The sequence below is a fragment of the Sabethes cyaneus genome, chromosome 3 (genome assembly GCF_943734655.1).
Source record: "Sabethes cyaneus chromosome 3, idSabCyanKW18_F2, whole genome shotgun sequence".
Classification (NCBI taxonomy): domain Eukaryota; kingdom Metazoa; phylum Arthropoda; class Insecta; order Diptera; family Culicidae; genus Sabethes; species Sabethes cyaneus.
The window spans coordinates 22,774,784-22,792,004 of NC_071355.1; the positions used below are offsets into that span (position 1 = coordinate 22,774,784).

The 17,221-nt window shown below is 40.0% G+C and overlaps 1 protein-coding gene across 1 annotated transcript in view; it reads left to right on the top strand.

The window, feature by feature from the left end:
- Positions 1-6,460, top strand: part of LOC128741633 (laminin subunit beta-1) — a 53,833-nt gene extending 47,373 nt beyond the window's left edge. The window contains exons 11-18 of the mRNA XM_053837588.1: positions 2,042-3,006; positions 3,065-3,161; positions 3,216-4,192; positions 4,261-4,613; positions 4,674-4,815; positions 4,883-5,071; positions 5,141-5,285; positions 5,350-6,460. Of these exons, the coding sequence (XP_053693563.1) occupies positions 2,042-3,006; positions 3,065-3,161; positions 3,216-4,192; positions 4,261-4,613; positions 4,674-4,815; positions 4,883-5,071; positions 5,141-5,285; positions 5,350-5,489 (3,008 nt within the window). The 3' untranslated portion in view covers positions 5,490-6,460. The remainder of the gene's footprint in view (positions 1-2,041; positions 3,007-3,064; positions 3,162-3,215; positions 4,193-4,260; positions 4,614-4,673; positions 4,816-4,882; positions 5,072-5,140; positions 5,286-5,349) is intronic.
- Positions 6,461-17,221: the final 10,761 nt, after the last annotated feature.

Sequence of the window (17,221 nt, forward strand, 5' to 3'; positions counted from 1 at the left end):
GATTGCATTTCAAACATTTTCCATCTTTTCATTCAAAGGAGAAGAGTAATCGAAATAGTCTACAAAAAAAAGGTTGACGGTTGTTTTAAAAAAATAATATTGTGATATTCCAAAAGTGTTGCAGTTATTTTTTGCATTAAATTCATCAATTTAAACGACCCTCTACATTACTTTATACTTGGGTCGAATATTAGAACACGCAAGGGTCGAAAACTAAATCAAGGAGTCGAAAATTAGCCCATTGGGATACTGAATTGAAACGAGAAACTTCATACACTTATTTCCTTTTAAATGTTAACTGAATACACATCCTTTTCTACTATTACATCATATTTCCGAAAAAACAGCGCTATTTGGACGATATATTGCAATTTGTTGGCCGTGCGTTGGCTTTGTAGGTCTTACCCTATTAATAAACTCGCCGTTTCAGCAAGGTATCACCCTTTCATATCTAAGATGAAGCTCGGCTGTCAGCCCTATAGCGTTTTATTCAAACGTATCCCGCATTTTCGGTATCTTCCTGGAATCGATCCTAATGTGCCAGCGGTACTTCCACCCCTCTCTAGGGCCCAGTTTGGTATTCGGTCGACCGAAGGCCTGGTTGCGTCCCAGCCGGCACCACGTGGAGGTAGGGATAAGAGTTCCCGCAATCCCGTAACAAGAGCTATCTGGTTAGTACTTCAAAAAAAAAAATATATATAAGAAAAGAAACGAAATGTCAATGTTACTGTTTAAATCTATTACCTCACCAGGTTCACTAGACTAATTTTGATTTGGTCTTAGGTATCCTACGGGCCACTCTACAACTCCTACAAGAGCCTATTTTGAAATGGCAAATCCGATTTTGACTTACCGATTTACGTCGGTACATGAAAAATGGATTTACAGCAAATGGTGATATACTTTCTAGTTTCTTTTTTAGCCGTTTCTTTCTGTAGCCGAAAGCTTACCGAGGCTGCTTCAGCAAGTGAGTGGTCGTATAGTTTCGAATCTTAGTTCGAATCAAGTCCACTTAATGCCAAGTGATTTTAGCATGGGTTTATTCTTAGGCCCGTCATTACGCTTTCATCATGCTGAATTCTGTATTACTCCGATGAAACCTCATGGCAGTGCAGAAGTCACTCTTATAGTTAAAGTGTACTGGTTAGAGCGCGAAGAACGAAGAACGAGTGGGTAAAGTAGAAGCAAGCGTTTGAGGGAAGGTTAAGCCCCATTACACACAAGCATGCATAAAATTAATAGGCATATCGCTCACTCAATAGTGATTATAGTAAAAAGAAATGCAGTGCGTGTTATGCAACAAACACCCCGGGGATATCACAATAGACCAACGATACTGGTCGCAGTGATGAGTCCACACATGAAAAAAAAATCCTTTCTATACAAGCGGATTTTGTAAGGACACTTTTCCGTAAAGGCAGATTGTCGGTTATCGTTTGATGGTCAAATGTTTTAGTATATCAAAGCTAGATAGATTTATGACGTTTTTTGTCCTTTGTAGAAATAAACGGGTTTTTAAAATGTAGCCATTGATAACGTTTAAACAAAGCACTAATCCACTGCACTCTATAGGTACGCTTGTTGAAACACTAATTTACAACGGTCAACGTTTCCATTCGCATTATTGGACACAACGGCGACCTTCAGCTAATTAAACTGTGCAATCTATCAGCGGTACATATCATATCTTATCACACGACGCGATTTCTAAGCTTAGATAGTGCCCTGCACGCACCACAGTTTGGCGTCGTCGTCGTTATCTAATAAACAGTCGTCCGGCAAGAAGCATAGTTTCCGTGTTGTCTTTCTTTACATTTGTGCAGTCGCATTTGTTTTTCGGAAAGCTATGCTATTCCGTTCGTACCGGCTGTTGGTTGTGGCTTTCACGATTTGTTTTCTACACGGTCGAGCCACGAACGGACAGGACATCAATATTGATGATTTAGATTTGGATCAGTTTACCAAACCTCCCGGTGCTTTTCGATAAACCTCTCTTTTTTTAAACCTAATTGAAATTTCAACAATGTTTTGTCTCTTCTAGCATGCGAGTGTAACCCAACCGGTTCGACGACGAAAAAATGCGAAGAATTCGGAGGATACTGTACTTGCAAGACGAATGTTGTCGGTCGCCAATGCGACCGGTGTGCTCCGGGAACGTATGGGTTCGGACCCGAGGGATGCAAGGCTTGCGATTGTAATAGTATCGGATCGAAGGACAACGATTGCGACCTGGTGACCGGCCAATGTAGCTGTCATCCCAACACGTACGGACGGGAGTGCGATCAGTGTCAGCCTGGTTTTTGGAACTTCCCGAACTGTCAAATGTGTGAGTGTAACGGACACACCCCGAATTGTAACTCCAAGACCGGTGAGTGCACGCAATGTCAGGACTTTACGCGTGGCTGGAAGTGCGATCGATGCGTTGAGGGATACTACGGAAACCCTTTGCTGGGGTCGGAGATCGGATGTCGGCCTTGTCGCTGTCCGGATACGATAGCATCGGGACACTCGTACGCGAACGAATGCTTGCTGGATCCGAAAACGAACGACGTGATCTGTTTGTGCGATCAGGGTTATGCCGGTGCGAAGTGTGACGTGTGCGCGGATAACTATTTCGGTAATCCGGATCGACCGGGCGGGGTTTGCCAGCCGTGCGACTGCAGCAACAATGTGGATATAAGCCAATCGGGCAACTGCGACGCCAAAACGGGACGGTGTCTGCAGTGTTTGTACGAAACCGAGGGCGACCATTGCGAGATCTGTTCGGATGGGTTCTACGGTGATGCACTGCAGCAGGATTGTAGACCGTGCGATTGCAATGTGCTGGGAACGAATCAAACGTTGCAGCATTGTGATCGGTTTACCGGGCAGTGCCCTTGTTTGGCGAACGTTCGGGGTCAGTACTGCGAGGAGTGTATCGAAAACCATTGGAAGATCGCAAGCGGCGAAGGATGCGAACAGTGCGGTTGCGATCCGGTTGGTTCGGTTAACGAGCAGTGTAATCCGGTAAGTTAAGCTGGTTATCATTCGAGGACAGTCATGATAAATGTGCGTATTTTTACAGTATGATGGACAGTGTACTTGCAAGCCAGGTTTCGGTGGACGACAATGTAACCAGTGCGAGGCAAACTTTTGGGGAAATCCAAATGTACAGTGTAACCGTAAGTTTTGCTTTCCCTAAATTTATTTTCAGAAAATAATCATTTTACTTGCAGCTTGCGATTGCAATCCTTACGGAGCGGCCACCCATCAATGTAATCGGGAAACTGGTCAGTGCGTTTGCAACAAAGGAATCGGTGGATACAAATGTGACCAATGTGCTCGGGGATATCTGGGCGAAGCACCGTACTGTGAGCCTTGTGGTGAATGCTTCGACAATTGGGACATCATATTGGATGGTCTGCAAGAGGAGACAAATCGAACAATTGAGGAGGCCAAATCGGTGAAGACGCTTGGCGCTACCGGTGCCTACAAGAAGGAGTTTGACTCGATGAGTAAGAAGATCGATGTGATCAATGGATTACTGACCAACACGATATCCGATCGGGAGATTGAGGCAATCGATGCTCGCATTGAGGAAGTTAGGAAGCATCTACGAGTGTCGTTGAAGGCATTGGAAGAATCGGAGAAGCGCCTGCAGGATACGGGAGCCAGTATCAACTACGCGAACATTGACATTGATGAACTGAGCAAACGAGCCGAGGAGGTCAAACAAATGGCTAATTACCTGCGAGAGAACGCAACGAAGCTACAGGAGGGCAACATAGAAGGAGCTTTGAACCTTACTCGAGATGCCTGGAATCGGGTGACGCTTTTAGGTGAAACCAACATGGAAATCCAGGAGCTTAACGATAACGCGGAGCGACAATGCAAGCGGACGGATGTGCTGCTGAAAAAACAACAGGAACACTTCGATCATTTGCACGACACTAATGAGGCGTCCTTCCTGAAGTATCAAGCCGAGCTGGATACGTTGAATTCCAACATGCCGGACTTGAACGAACGCATCTGCGACCGACGGGGTGATCCTTGTGACGAGTTTTGCGGCGGAGCCGGCTGTGACGGAAAATGTGGTGGCCTCACCTGCGATAAGGGCGCATTGACTAGGTCGGAAAGGGCACTGTACTACGCGAAGAAAACCGAGCAAATCAGCAAGGAAAAGGAGGAACTGGCAGACGATATTCTGCGATCGGTATTAAATTAGTTTAACCTGGTAAATTGATTAGTATAATAGGTAATAAATGCCATATTTTGTTTTAGATGTCGCAAGCGAAAACTAATGCATCGGAAGCCTTCAAGAAGGCAAAGCGGGCTCATGATAAGGCGGAAGCTCACTACAATCAGACTCGCAGTCTAATTGACCAGGCTACTGAAGTGGTGACTGCTTTGACGGAAATCATTGACAACAATACGGCTTCGCCGGACAAGATTCAGGAATTGTCGAATAAAATCAAGGATTACGAGTTGCAGCTGGATCCGGACCAGATCCAGAAGCTGGCCGAACAAATCGATGAAGCAGTATCGCACTTAGAAAATGTCGAATCTATCATCCGAAGCACGGAAGACGATTTACAGCGTGTCGAGCAATTGAAGGAAGCAACCATGGGAACGAAGTAAGAATCTTATATTATCGGTTTCAAACTAGAAATTTAAATTTCACTGTGCTTTCCAAGGGATCGTGCCAAGAATGTTCTGGAAGAAGTGATTGACGTAATCAAAGCACTCGATGACGCGGATGAGGCGCAGAAAAAGGCACGTCAATCGATAAAGCGAGCTAACGAAGACATCCAGTCTGCTAAGATCGATTTGGAAGAGGTAACTATATGACGCCTTTGGATTGCGTTCACAGAAACATAAAAAAGTTTTTTATTTTCTTGCTTAGATCGACAAAGAAACGGACGATGCTTACAAACGAGCCAACGAGACGGCCAATAAGGTGGACGAATTGAAAACTCGTCTCAATAAGCTGCACGTCAGCAACGTCCAAAACGAGCAAGATGCCGACGAAATCATCAAACAGGCGGAAGCGGTGAAGGATTCAGCAAATACCGCCCATGATTTGGCTACGCAGGTTAGATTTACCGGAAAAAAACAAAAGCCCGATTTTTCAGTTTTTGTTTAACCTTCTTTTTTGTTACAGTTGAAGGACAATTACAAGACGGCCAATGCTACCCTTTCGGCTAGATCGGTTGCGTCGGAAAGTGCTCGCGAACGGGCCCAGAACCTGCTGAAGCGTGCGTCCAAAATTACGGTAGAAACCACTAATCAACTGAAAAAGCTTCAAGGTATTTCCTTTGTTTAATTTGTTTTTGATCGCAAAAAAATTAAAATTTTTTTAACCTTTCAAAGAACTTCACACGACGTACGAATCGAACCAGAAGGACCTGGACTCGCTGGAGGTACAAATACACGATTTGACCGAGCAGATCAACAACTACTTGAACAAGATCCAGAGTGACGCCGATCGTTACCGACAATGTACGACGTAGAGCAACAACGAAGCAAGCAAAAACAACTAACAAAAAATAAAGTAACTGTTTTCTAACAAATTTGTGTTCAATTGATGGTGTAACGAAAATCATTCGCGATTTTTATCAAAAAAAAAAAAACTGCCCGTAGTTGAGAACCGTTTGTTTTAACAAATATGCAATTTGGAATTTAAAAAAAAATAACTTCTACTCTTAGGTTTAAGGAAAGGCCGGAACTAATTTACAAATATGCAAAAAGCAAAACGAAACAAAACAGAATAATATCCCAGTTTTAACTTAACGTGATTCAATAGCCCCAACAAGAACACTCACGGTCCATTATGTTCTAAGCCGCTGGCTAAGAGCCAGCGTTTGCAGTGTTGTTTAGCATACAATTTTTACGTTTTGTAAAGTGTCCTCTATATATTTTAGTATACACCGTTCAACGTTCAATCAAAAAGTGCCAAAAAAAGTGTATCGAAAGACTCGAATCTGCTTCCCAGATGTCACGCAAAAATGCCATTTAGTTTTACCAGTGGGTAACGAGTAGAGCTTAGTACTGTAGGAATATAGAAAGAGGAAGGTAATTATGTCACTGTAACGATCGATTTATGGTAACAATTTAGAAGTACATTTTCAAACAGTAACGACATTTTATCCGAGTATTTCGTCGCGTTTTTTAAGGGTGCAATTTCTAGACTCGTAGCTAAACGTAAAGTCAAAGCACAATCTTTGGGTTTCAATTTTGCGTTTAGTACGATCGTAATCTAATAACCCTCATTAGTGTTAGACTAGAGCAAAGGAATCGTGGAAAGTTGCGGATAAGGAGTTTTTGTTGTTGATTGAAGTAAAAAGCTGATGAAGAACAACCATTTATTATGCTAAGTAAAACAAAACTTGTAGTCGGTAAGTTCAGCTAGCAATACTTTACTGCAAACGCAAAAATAGTCATAAAGATTTTACTGCTAATAATTTTAATTCCGGACATAAATATAAACGTTTATTTGTATCAATTGCAAACCAGTACTTTATCTATCCAAAAAAATCCAGTAATGTAGTTCACAATTGCGTATGATCTTACAAAAGTTTTTCCCATAAGATGCTTCCAGTGTTCCCAATATGGACACAAAGCGGTGAATTGCAGCAATACTGTGTGCTGCCACAAATGTGCAGCGGAACATCCTATTGGCCAATGCAAAGCCAGGGTGTCGACTCAAATCCAAAAATAAAATTCCCTGACTTTCCCTGATTTTCCCTGATGCTTTAAATATTTTTCCCTGACCCTCAAAACTCGAATATCAAGCTTATTTGGGCGATTTCTGGCTTAAGTTTTTAACCCTTTAGCATGGTTTATGCGAGCTGCTGAAAACTAAAGCTAGATTTCTTCATGTTTTAAGAACACATATCAAAGATTCTTAACCTATTTCTTACCAGCGTTTCGAAAACGCCCTCTTCTATCGAGTCAGTTATGTTTGACGTATCAACTTGAATCCAAAGAAACAAAGATTGAGAAACAAACTAATCGACCTGTTTTTGCACAAAGCTTAGATGTTACATACAACAAAATTACAGCCGTGTAAACATAACAAATCTTGCTAATTTTCAGTCAGCTCAAACTAGTAACTTTGCCGCTGGAAGGTGGACACATGTCTGCGGGTTTTCAGTTAAACTAAAACAAAACTTTCCTGGAAGTTCCAGCTTGTTATCTTTGCTGCAAAAAGTATGGGGTTAAGAAGATGATTCCTCAAAGATTTTTGGTACAAAAATGTGCGTTTTGCTGGCTTCGAGGTACGGAAAAACTTTAGCTAGATATATTGTTAGAAAATGTCCAAATGGCAAATATTTTAACCATTGAGGTGGACAGTATGCGAAGTTAAGACTATAAGACTAAAGCTGTGTGTCATGATTTCGGATTGCAACTATCGAGGCTTGAGAGCAACAATGACTCGAAGGTAGTTCGGTGGCCGGCCGTTCGTTCCGATGACCGTATATGGGTGTTGAGAATTAAGGCAAATTCTTCAACTACAGCTTAATCAACGTATAGTCACCAACAAATCATAAATTCGATTATACTAGGAACGAATTGAACCGCCCAGTTAGCTTCGAGGTACGATGCTGATCTAACAAGCCAGTTGTTCGCCAGTTCGAATCTCGGCTAGCCGGTTTTTGTTAGATAGAATCAGTAGGATGGTTGCACTGACCCCGTAATTTGCCTGTACTCTAACAGCCGGCTGCGAAGTCTGTCGATCAAGAAGGATACTGTCTAGTGACGGTTAATGCTCAAGACTTTGTTTTGCTTTGCTAGAGACGAATTCTATGACAGGTTCGAAAGGATTTATGGGGTGCGCACGACTTGAAAATTCAAGACTCTAGCTCCCAGATCGATCCTGTTTAACGGTCAATACTTTTTGGAAGTCACAATATACAGTCTTTTCTTAGCGACTTTGACCACTATCTCGTCGTAAGATCCACGCAGATCCACTCCACGTTGCAGTGGAGTACACCAGAAAGCTTGATCAACGAATCGCAAAACAGCATGACGAAAGGGAATAAGACATAAGTAGGCTGTGGAGGATCCGCCATGGCGCCCACAACTACGAGGGAAGTGATAGGCACGACGTGCACTCAACCAAAAGACCACATACATTTTACGTGTAAATGCACATACTTTTAAAATATCAGCATTCATATGAGTTTTATCACGACCATCTAATATTCAAATAGTAAAATATTAATATTCAAGTAGACAACATATACATTTTATATACATATACTTCATTGTCATATGCCTTTCACATAACTGTCACGTGATTGTCAGGTGTGCAAAATAAATAGTTGATATAAAGTAATTTTCATGTGCCGTTCACATAGTTGTCACGTGACCTTCAGGTATGCAAAATAAATAGATGATGTAACATATTTTTCATATGCCGTGCACATTGATGTCATGTGATAGTCAGGTATGCAATACAGATTATGTAACTTGATTTTCATGTGCCATTCATATAACTGTCACATGACTGTCAGGTATGCAAAATAAATAGATGATTAACGTATTTTCCATGTGCCGTTCACATAGTTATCACGTGATTGTCATGTATGCAAAATAAACAGCGACGAAAAAAACATTCAAGATCGCGTCAAGTGACAGTGAGGCAAATTGTCTTTAAATTGGTGTTTCGCAGGCAACTTACTGCACTTTTTCAAAGGTAAATATAAATTATTATTTAAATAAGCAATAAAACACATTTATATCAATGATTTCAGGATTTCGTTTTTCTTATTGGAGTTGTCGCACAATATTATTTGGAGCCAGGAAAGAAGGTAGACTGCGAATTTCTGCAGGTCCTTGCGATCACAGTCCCGACACTCTTTAGGCTTTAGGAAAAAGGTAACTGTTCTCATATTTCAGTAATCAATTTATAAAATAGTTATCTTTTTAGGAAAAAACAATATATTATTACAAGGCGGAAATCCGCTCCGTAAAAGGATATCCATTTCTGCTTTCTTGGCCCTGATAATGAATTTCTAAGTTGCGACGTTTGCAGCTAAAAAGCGATTGGAGCTGCTGATTTGTTGAAAAGTTTGAACACAAGGAATACAAGCCAAGGTATAAATTCATCAACAATTTAAAGATATTATGTTACATATTATTTTGTATTTTCCAGATACGAAACTTTGTATCGCGTTACTTCTCCTGCTTCTCCTAAGCACCGTATTACCACCAACGCTTGCAGCATCCAGATCGAATCCAGATACAAACTATTCATCTGTAGAACAAGTGGTTTCAGACTAATGCTGAGGCAAAAATTAGGAATAAAACAATCACAATGTAAACATGGAATGTAGGTATATAGTGCTTATATATACAATTTTAAATAAACTTTATATCGTCATAAAAAATTCGTTTTTTTAATATGCGCAAAAAACAACTTTTAATATCATTATTTATGGAATTGTCCGTTTCGCATGAAGCAGATAAGATGTATGTGACGTTCAACTAAAAGTTAAATGAAGTTCTGACACAAGGTATCTGCATTTCACGTAACTTGTATGTGCACCCATAGATCATATTAATGTAATTATTTACGTGAAAAACATATGGTATTTAGGTGAAAAGTATTATGGAAAATATTTATATGGTTTTGCACCTGAAACGTAAGTGATTATTTTTTTGAGTGCAGCTGAACCAGTCCCGAAGGTTGCCAACTCGCATAAACGCAAATTCTACAGAACGTTAATGCTCCCGGTAACCCTTAACGGACATGAATCATGGACACTGAAGGAAGATGATCAATGCTTGGGGCTTCTGAGTGTAGAATTCTGCAATTGGTGAAAACGCTGTGGATCGCGTGTAAATAACAGTCTGTATCCCTGCCTGCCATTGCCGATTTCGAGCACTACAGCGAGTGAAGTCTGACAATTGTACGGCGCAAAACAAATAAGAAATTTACGGCAAACTGAAAGATAATCGAATCGCCACTAGACATGTAACAAGTTTTAATTCAACCGATCAATCTGCGTATATTTTACACGAAAATGGATTTGATTCCAAAGTTGATCAACAATATTGCCGGGTAAACAAAATTTCCCTGATTGAATTTCGAAATTCCCTGATATTCCCTGATCCAAAAATGAATTCCCTGATATTCCCTGATTTTCCAGGTTTTTCCAGGAAATCGACACCCTGTCAGTTAGTTAGGCCATTACAAATATTTGAAAAAGTTTTTGTTCCACCGGTGTTGGGCAACTGAAGGGGGCGTAAAAAAAAACAAAGAGATTTTTTTTAATCGAGCAAAAAAAATTTTGCGTTTTAAGCATTGCACTCCCTTTGCAAGACCAGTAAAAATCAACATGCTGAAAATATTTACTACGAAAAATCCAAAAATAATCTGGAAATTGATAATCTTACTGGCAAACGAAGTAAAAAATCAGAGGGGTTGTGTACAAGACACGACCGCATATATAGGTGACGCAGGACTACGCAAGTCTCTTTGTATAGTGATAGTTGCATGTATTCATGCTTGTAATCATTCGATTCTTCATGTATACATGCTATATGCAACATATATACATGCTACATGCGTTGTATGTAACATTTATCAAAGTAGTAACATTGCATACGTTCAATTTTCAAAAGATTGTACATTTGAAAACAATTTAACAAAATCAAGAACACAAACTATTGCTTTCCTGCTACCTTACTGAAATTAAAGATTGTTTTTATTACCCATGGTTCTCCACGTTGAAGGGATTTCGCCAATTCAATCCTATTTTATCAACAGCACATCTTTTCACTACACTTCTAATGAAACGGCAAGCATGCGTATTCATACAGAGTCGTATTATAACCGAACACTATAGCTGTAGCACATTTTTCCAACACAGATATCAAATTCGCCGAGGTTTAATCGTCTCGCAGTAAAGATTTTGCGATCTGTTGGAAGTATGAACTTGTGTCATTTTTTCTGGCACACTTCTCTAACACAGACATCAAATTGGACTAGGTTTAATCGCGTTCGTAAGAAATCTGTTGGCGCGAGGGGGCTTTGTCACTCTTTCTGGCGTATTTCCCAAGCAAGGACATCAAAATGGTCTAGGTTTAACCGCGGTGTTAAGAAATCTTGTTGAAATGAGGAAACTTTGTCACTTGTTTTGGCTTACTTCCCAAGCACAGATATCAAATTTGTATAGGTTTAGATCATTGCAAAGAATCTTCCAACCAATCACGAAGCGAAAATTCTGGTAAAACATAGGTTCATTATTTTCAATTTTTCAATAGTTCAACATAAAGAATTCATACTTTTCTTCATTTGAGTCAATTCTTAGAAGATTTTCCGATCGATTGGTGTAAGAATATTGAAAATCTATCCGAAAACCGCTGAGCTATTAGCGCTCAAAACCTTTCATTTTTCGTGACGCTCGCATTTTTCTATTTTCTGGAATGACACCCTATCTCAAAACTTGCCGTAAGACGTAGTCCTACGTCAAAAGAACAGACTAATCTCAAGTTTTTAGTCTATATTAATATTTTTTTTGAAACGATGGTTCTACAATTGATGAAGGGACGGTAGGGGAAAGAAATGAAAATTTTTTGGATTTTTCGTAGAACCATCGTTTCAAAAAAAAATATTAATAGTAAAAAGAACAAACGATTGCTAAAAATCAGAGGGGTTGTGCACAAGACACGACCACACAGGTGACGTAGGACTGCGTAAGTCTCTTTGTAGCGATAGTAGGATGTTTCCATGTATGTAATAATACGATTCTTCATGTATACAAGCTACATACGTAACGTTTATCAAAGTGGTAGCATTGTATACGTTCAATCCTCTACCGAGTTTTGAGTTATGTTTGAATCTATTTTATCAATACGAAACCAAGTCACACTAAATCAAACAATAAATAAATTTTTATGATCTGCTTCTACGTTGAATAGTCTTTTCCTCTGGTAATCGGTAGACGGTATGCGCGAGTTTTCGAAAAGTTGAAAATTTTACGCAATTTTTCTGCGGCTTACAAAAGAACACTGATAATAAAGCATTTACAACCTGCAGACGGTTTGGAAACTCTAAACTCTTCAATCGTTGTGTGGCCCTTAAAAGGACCGATTGATTGATTATCATAACTCCAGCTTGCAATAAACTTGCACTAACGCACTTAACGTAATTCTCTGTTCGGTAAATTGGAGTACCGATAACCGCAAACCAAGCACGGACCAGCCGGAAAGCCTCAGCAGCTATGTGATCAACGAAGCCGTTCGTGTATGGTCCTGAGTCACGATGAAATACCATTCAAAGTGGCCAGCTGCAAGTGACATGGGATGATTCTGGTCGTTTTGTTGTCGCGAGCAGCATATTTCCTGCCAATTTCAGAACTTCAGCAGTCAGATATTCCACCACGGCAGCGAGACGAGTGCTCCAGCTCCAACACGCTCAGCATACTTTCCTTTCCTCAGCAGTGAATGAACACGAGCTGCTTACCGATGTGTCGCCAATGAAAGCCGTTGACCGAATGACGATGCCATGCGCAGTAAAAAGCATAGCAGCCAAATGCGGATGAGTCGATGGATTCTTCGGTTTGTTGGCGTCTCGTTTAGTGAATTTGGACGTCTTCGTTGCCTTATCCGGGGAAGCAGCAACAGCTGAAGCTCAACAATTTTCGATCGGATTCTATAGGGCGTAAGTTAAATACAATCATAAGGAAAGGAAGCATAACCCATAGCTCATATCGTATATATTTTTGTCAGCCGTGCTAGGGAAGCACTGACGAGGGAAGGCAAAAATATGAAAATAATTCAATTTTTCAATGGCGCGCATTGAAAATCAATAGTTTTCTATATTTTCCAAATCGATTTTCCGATCAATTGGTGTAAATATCTTGGAAATCTATTGAAAATTGACTGAATTATAAGCCGAAACGTGAAAACGCGTTTCTACTTTGATGACGTTATTTCTAACAACCAATCACAAAGCGAGAATTCTGGTAAAACATAGGTTCATTATTTTCAATTTTTCAAAAGATCAACATCAAGAATACATACTTTTCTTCATTTGAGCCAATTCTTAGAAGATTTTCGAATCGATTGGTGTGAGAATATTGAAAATCGATCGGGAAACCGCTAAGCTATTTGTGTTGAAAACCTGACCACTTTTCGAGAAAGATTTTTTGGAATTGTTAAATATATATCTTGATTAATATCGGTTAACGAAGGTGAGGTGATATTTATATAAAATTAGTAAAAGTAAACTGTACTTGTTGCTGGTACAAAATGAAGTGACACGTTTAATCAGTCCTTTTAGATACATGCGTTCAGAGAGTGCAAACTCTCAATTTTCGCTTGCTCTCTTCATCGAGCTTAGGGATGCTACAACTTCTTTCCCCTTAAAGTTTATCATTTCATTTTACACGAAAGCAAAAACTAATATAAGGTATACAAATCTTTCCTATGTAATTAATTTACTAAATGAAACGCCTTAATCCTTCATTAATCACAAAATCTATATAAAATCGAAAAAATGTTCAATAATAAAGATATTCATCCTTTCTTGTACTCGTTGATATCCTTTCCGAACGCCTTAGTTTTGTAGGCTTTGGAATTTGTTTCCGGTTCATTTTATTTCCCTGTTTCGATGGTGAACTCCGATGCTCACCAGAATACTTTTCTGGTTCACTATCTATACTCGATGACGAAAGTGGCTCCGATACATGCCTATCGGAAGCATAACACTCCTTATCCTTCTTCTCTTCGAAAATGGCTGAGTCAGCCACAAAACCATAAAAATCGCTGTCATTGTCAAATGACCGTTCCAAACGCTCCAAAGTTCGCATTTTTTTATTTCTGTTATTATCAAATGACTGTTCTGACTGCTCCGAAACCCGCTTTCTCTTATTGCTGTTATGTTGCTGACTGAAGTTTGAACTGTTATGTTGTTGCAAAGCTGTTGAACTCTCTCCACGGAAAACCAAAGGTCGGTGAGTTTTCCGGCGAGAGTCAGACAAAAACTTCAACTGGCGCTTATGCGCCGAAATTACCCGACCACCGAGCGATATGTTTAATATCGCTGACAACTTGCTCTTCCTTGACTGCGTTGATTCTCTCCAGAGACTGAATTGGTTGAGCAAAAGTGTTCCTCCATCCAGAATAGTAGATGTCCAACCAACTTCTACCCATTAAAGGGACAAAATTTAAATCGCATTTTAAAATCACAAGACTCAAGCTTTTGATTATTCCTCCTAATTGTACCGAAACATCCGATTTACCTACTACCTTCAATTTTTTTCCATCAATAACAGCCAGTTTTTTATAACATGGCTTGATTTCATGTTTTCTAAAATTTCGTAAAAATAATTCTTCCGATATCACTGATTCCGCCGAACCACAATCTATTTCCATTGTTAAACGCTTATTCTCTATGTGCACCTCAACATAACAAGGCTCATTTATTTTATTGATTGCTGAAATCATTAAACAAGGTATATCGTCGTCATCAGTGTCAGAATTCATATCAGTTTTCAATCTTTTAAATAACGAAGAAACTCCGGAGGAGGCTGGTTTAGGAGAATCTAAAAACTTTACACTAGGTTTGTTTTTGTGGTGGTTCTTTTCTTTAAAACGATAGTAAAATTTCCTAGTGTGGCCTTTCTTTTTGCAAAAGGAGCATAAATATAAAGGTTTATCTTCGCTATTCCTTTTATACGCAAATCTACCTCTACTTCCGCTTCTGTAAAATGAACGATTTCGATCTATGCTACGACTTCCACTACGATATCGGCGGTGAGCACGATCAGGTCTACGACCCAACCGCGCTACCACTCCCATGTGCCGTTCGTCGTCACTGTTCAATAATCTTGACCTTGCACTGGCCAACTCTTGGTTTAAAATGTATCTTTCTGCTTTAGAAGCCGTTAGGTCTTCTTCGTCAAATAAACGTTTTTGAAGCGTTTTATCAAAAACACCGATTACCAAAACATCTCGAATCGCACGTTCCTTAAAATTTCCGAAATCACATTTTTCAGCTAAAACCTTGACAGCCAAAACGAAATCTTCAGCTTTCTCATTTTGACCCTGTCGTCGAGTCCAAAGTTTGAAGCTATTAATTACCTCTGAATCATTTTTATCATATCGCTTTGTCAATTCTTCCGTTATCTGCTTGTACGTTAAATCTTTAAAACTCTGACCTGGGAATAATTTTTTTAATTCCGAATAAACCTCTTGCCCGCACACAGCTAAAAAACTCGTTTTATGCTTCTCAGATGGTAAATTATTGTGGTCGAAAATCCATTCAAGTTGTTCAAGATATTGGGAGAATGGAATTGAGCCAGGCAAATAAGGCTCGGTAGTTGTTGTCAACGACATTTCACGTATCTATATATCCTCGGGGCAAATGGGTATGTAAACTTCTGTAAATGGCAGCCAACAACACAAAATCGTTGAACAGCAACAGCAAAATCCTGCAACAGCAGCAAAAATTCTTCAACAACAGCAGCAAAAATCCTCCCACAGCAACAGTCGACTAAAAATCTTCCAAAAGTATCGATCTTCGATGTCCGTCCAAAAAAAATCCTCAGCAATAAATCCAGAAATCAACAGCAGCAGCCAAATCCTCAATTTAATCGTGCACAGTACTCATGCACCTCCTGCAGCAGAACACTTTCCAAAAAACAAAAAATTGACTCGCTGATAGTCAAGCTGTGAGCATATAACAAAATGGTGTTCGAATGAATGCTGTCGCCCAGTGAATGTAAAAACTTTTCAGCCGCCGTACAAAGATATCCGAAACAAAAGAAAAACGCGTGCCACAAAAGACTGTATAGCACCGCTTTGCAAAATGGCGTATTTCTGGCGTTCCACGGCCTTTGTTCGCACTGACGCTTCTTTGCTGATGACCAAATAAAATCACTAATGCGTTATAAAATTTGATGAGCTTTTGATTCTGGATAAAAATAAAGACGTAATCGTCGCCTGAAACGCACAATTTCTTCTTAGAAATAATTCGCAATGGCACAACGCAGATATCACAAAAATACTTTTGCTGGCCGCTTCAGCTTAATTCGCGAGTAAAAATAAGCCCGAAACTACACTCACGCAAGAAAATTGCACTAATTACTTAAATTACCGTTTTATTCTCGTCGCCAATTGTTAAATATATATCTTGATTAATATCGGTTAACGAAGGTGAGGTGATATTTATATAAAATTAGTAAAAGTAAACTGTACTTGTTGCTGGTACAAAATGAAGTGACACGTTTAATCAGTCCTTTTAGATACATGCGTTCAGAGAGTGCAAACTCTCAATTTTCGCTTGCTCTTTTCATCGAGCTTAGGGATGCTACAGGAATTACCCCCTATACCAGCTATCTTCCTGAAAGACGTAGTCCTACGTCAAAAGGTAAACGAATATTCTCAGCCGGTGGATTCAGGAGCGGATGTCAATATTATTGGTGGTGAAGACTGGAAACGATTATCGCATGAACTCCATACGGGCACAGCCAACCTAAAACCAATCCAGTTGTCGAGTGACAACGAACTGCGCCCTTACGCGTCGAATAAGTCCATTGGCGTTACGTGCGCATTTAGGGCTAAAATAGAAGTGGTAGGCTGATAAAAACCAGTAATCGATGCTGATTTCTTAGTCGATAGCGAAGGAACCCGCTCACTGCTGGGGCGGTCCACAGCAAGTGATCTGAAATTGTTGAAAGTTGGGGTAACCGTCAACAACTGTGAAACATCGAAGCGGCTACTCAAGTTTCCAAAAGTACCGGGCGTTCGAGTGAAGTTTTGCGTTGACAGGAGCGTCCCTCCGACGAAAAATGCTTACTATAATGTACCCGCTGCTTTTAGGCAGAGTGCGAGAGCTTGGCTCGCGGATATGGAAAAACACGGTATTATAGAGCGTGTAACAACAGCACCCGACTGGATTAGCGGCATGTCGGCGGTTCCAAAAGGCAAAGGAGATTTTTGCCTGGTTGTAAACATGCGAGCACCAAATCGAGCAATTAAACGCGAATATTATCGCCTACCATGGCTAGATGAGATGAGAGTCAAGCTCCATGGGGCCAAATATTTTTCAAAACTTGATCTTACAAACGCTTTTTACCGTTTGGAATTACATGAGTCGTCGAGGGATTTAACAACTTTCATGTCGGAAAATGGCATGTTTCGGTTTACCCGGCTAATGTTTGGGGTGAATTGCGCCCCTGAAAATTTTCAGCGCGAAATGACGAAGATACTCGAAGGAGTAGAGAATATT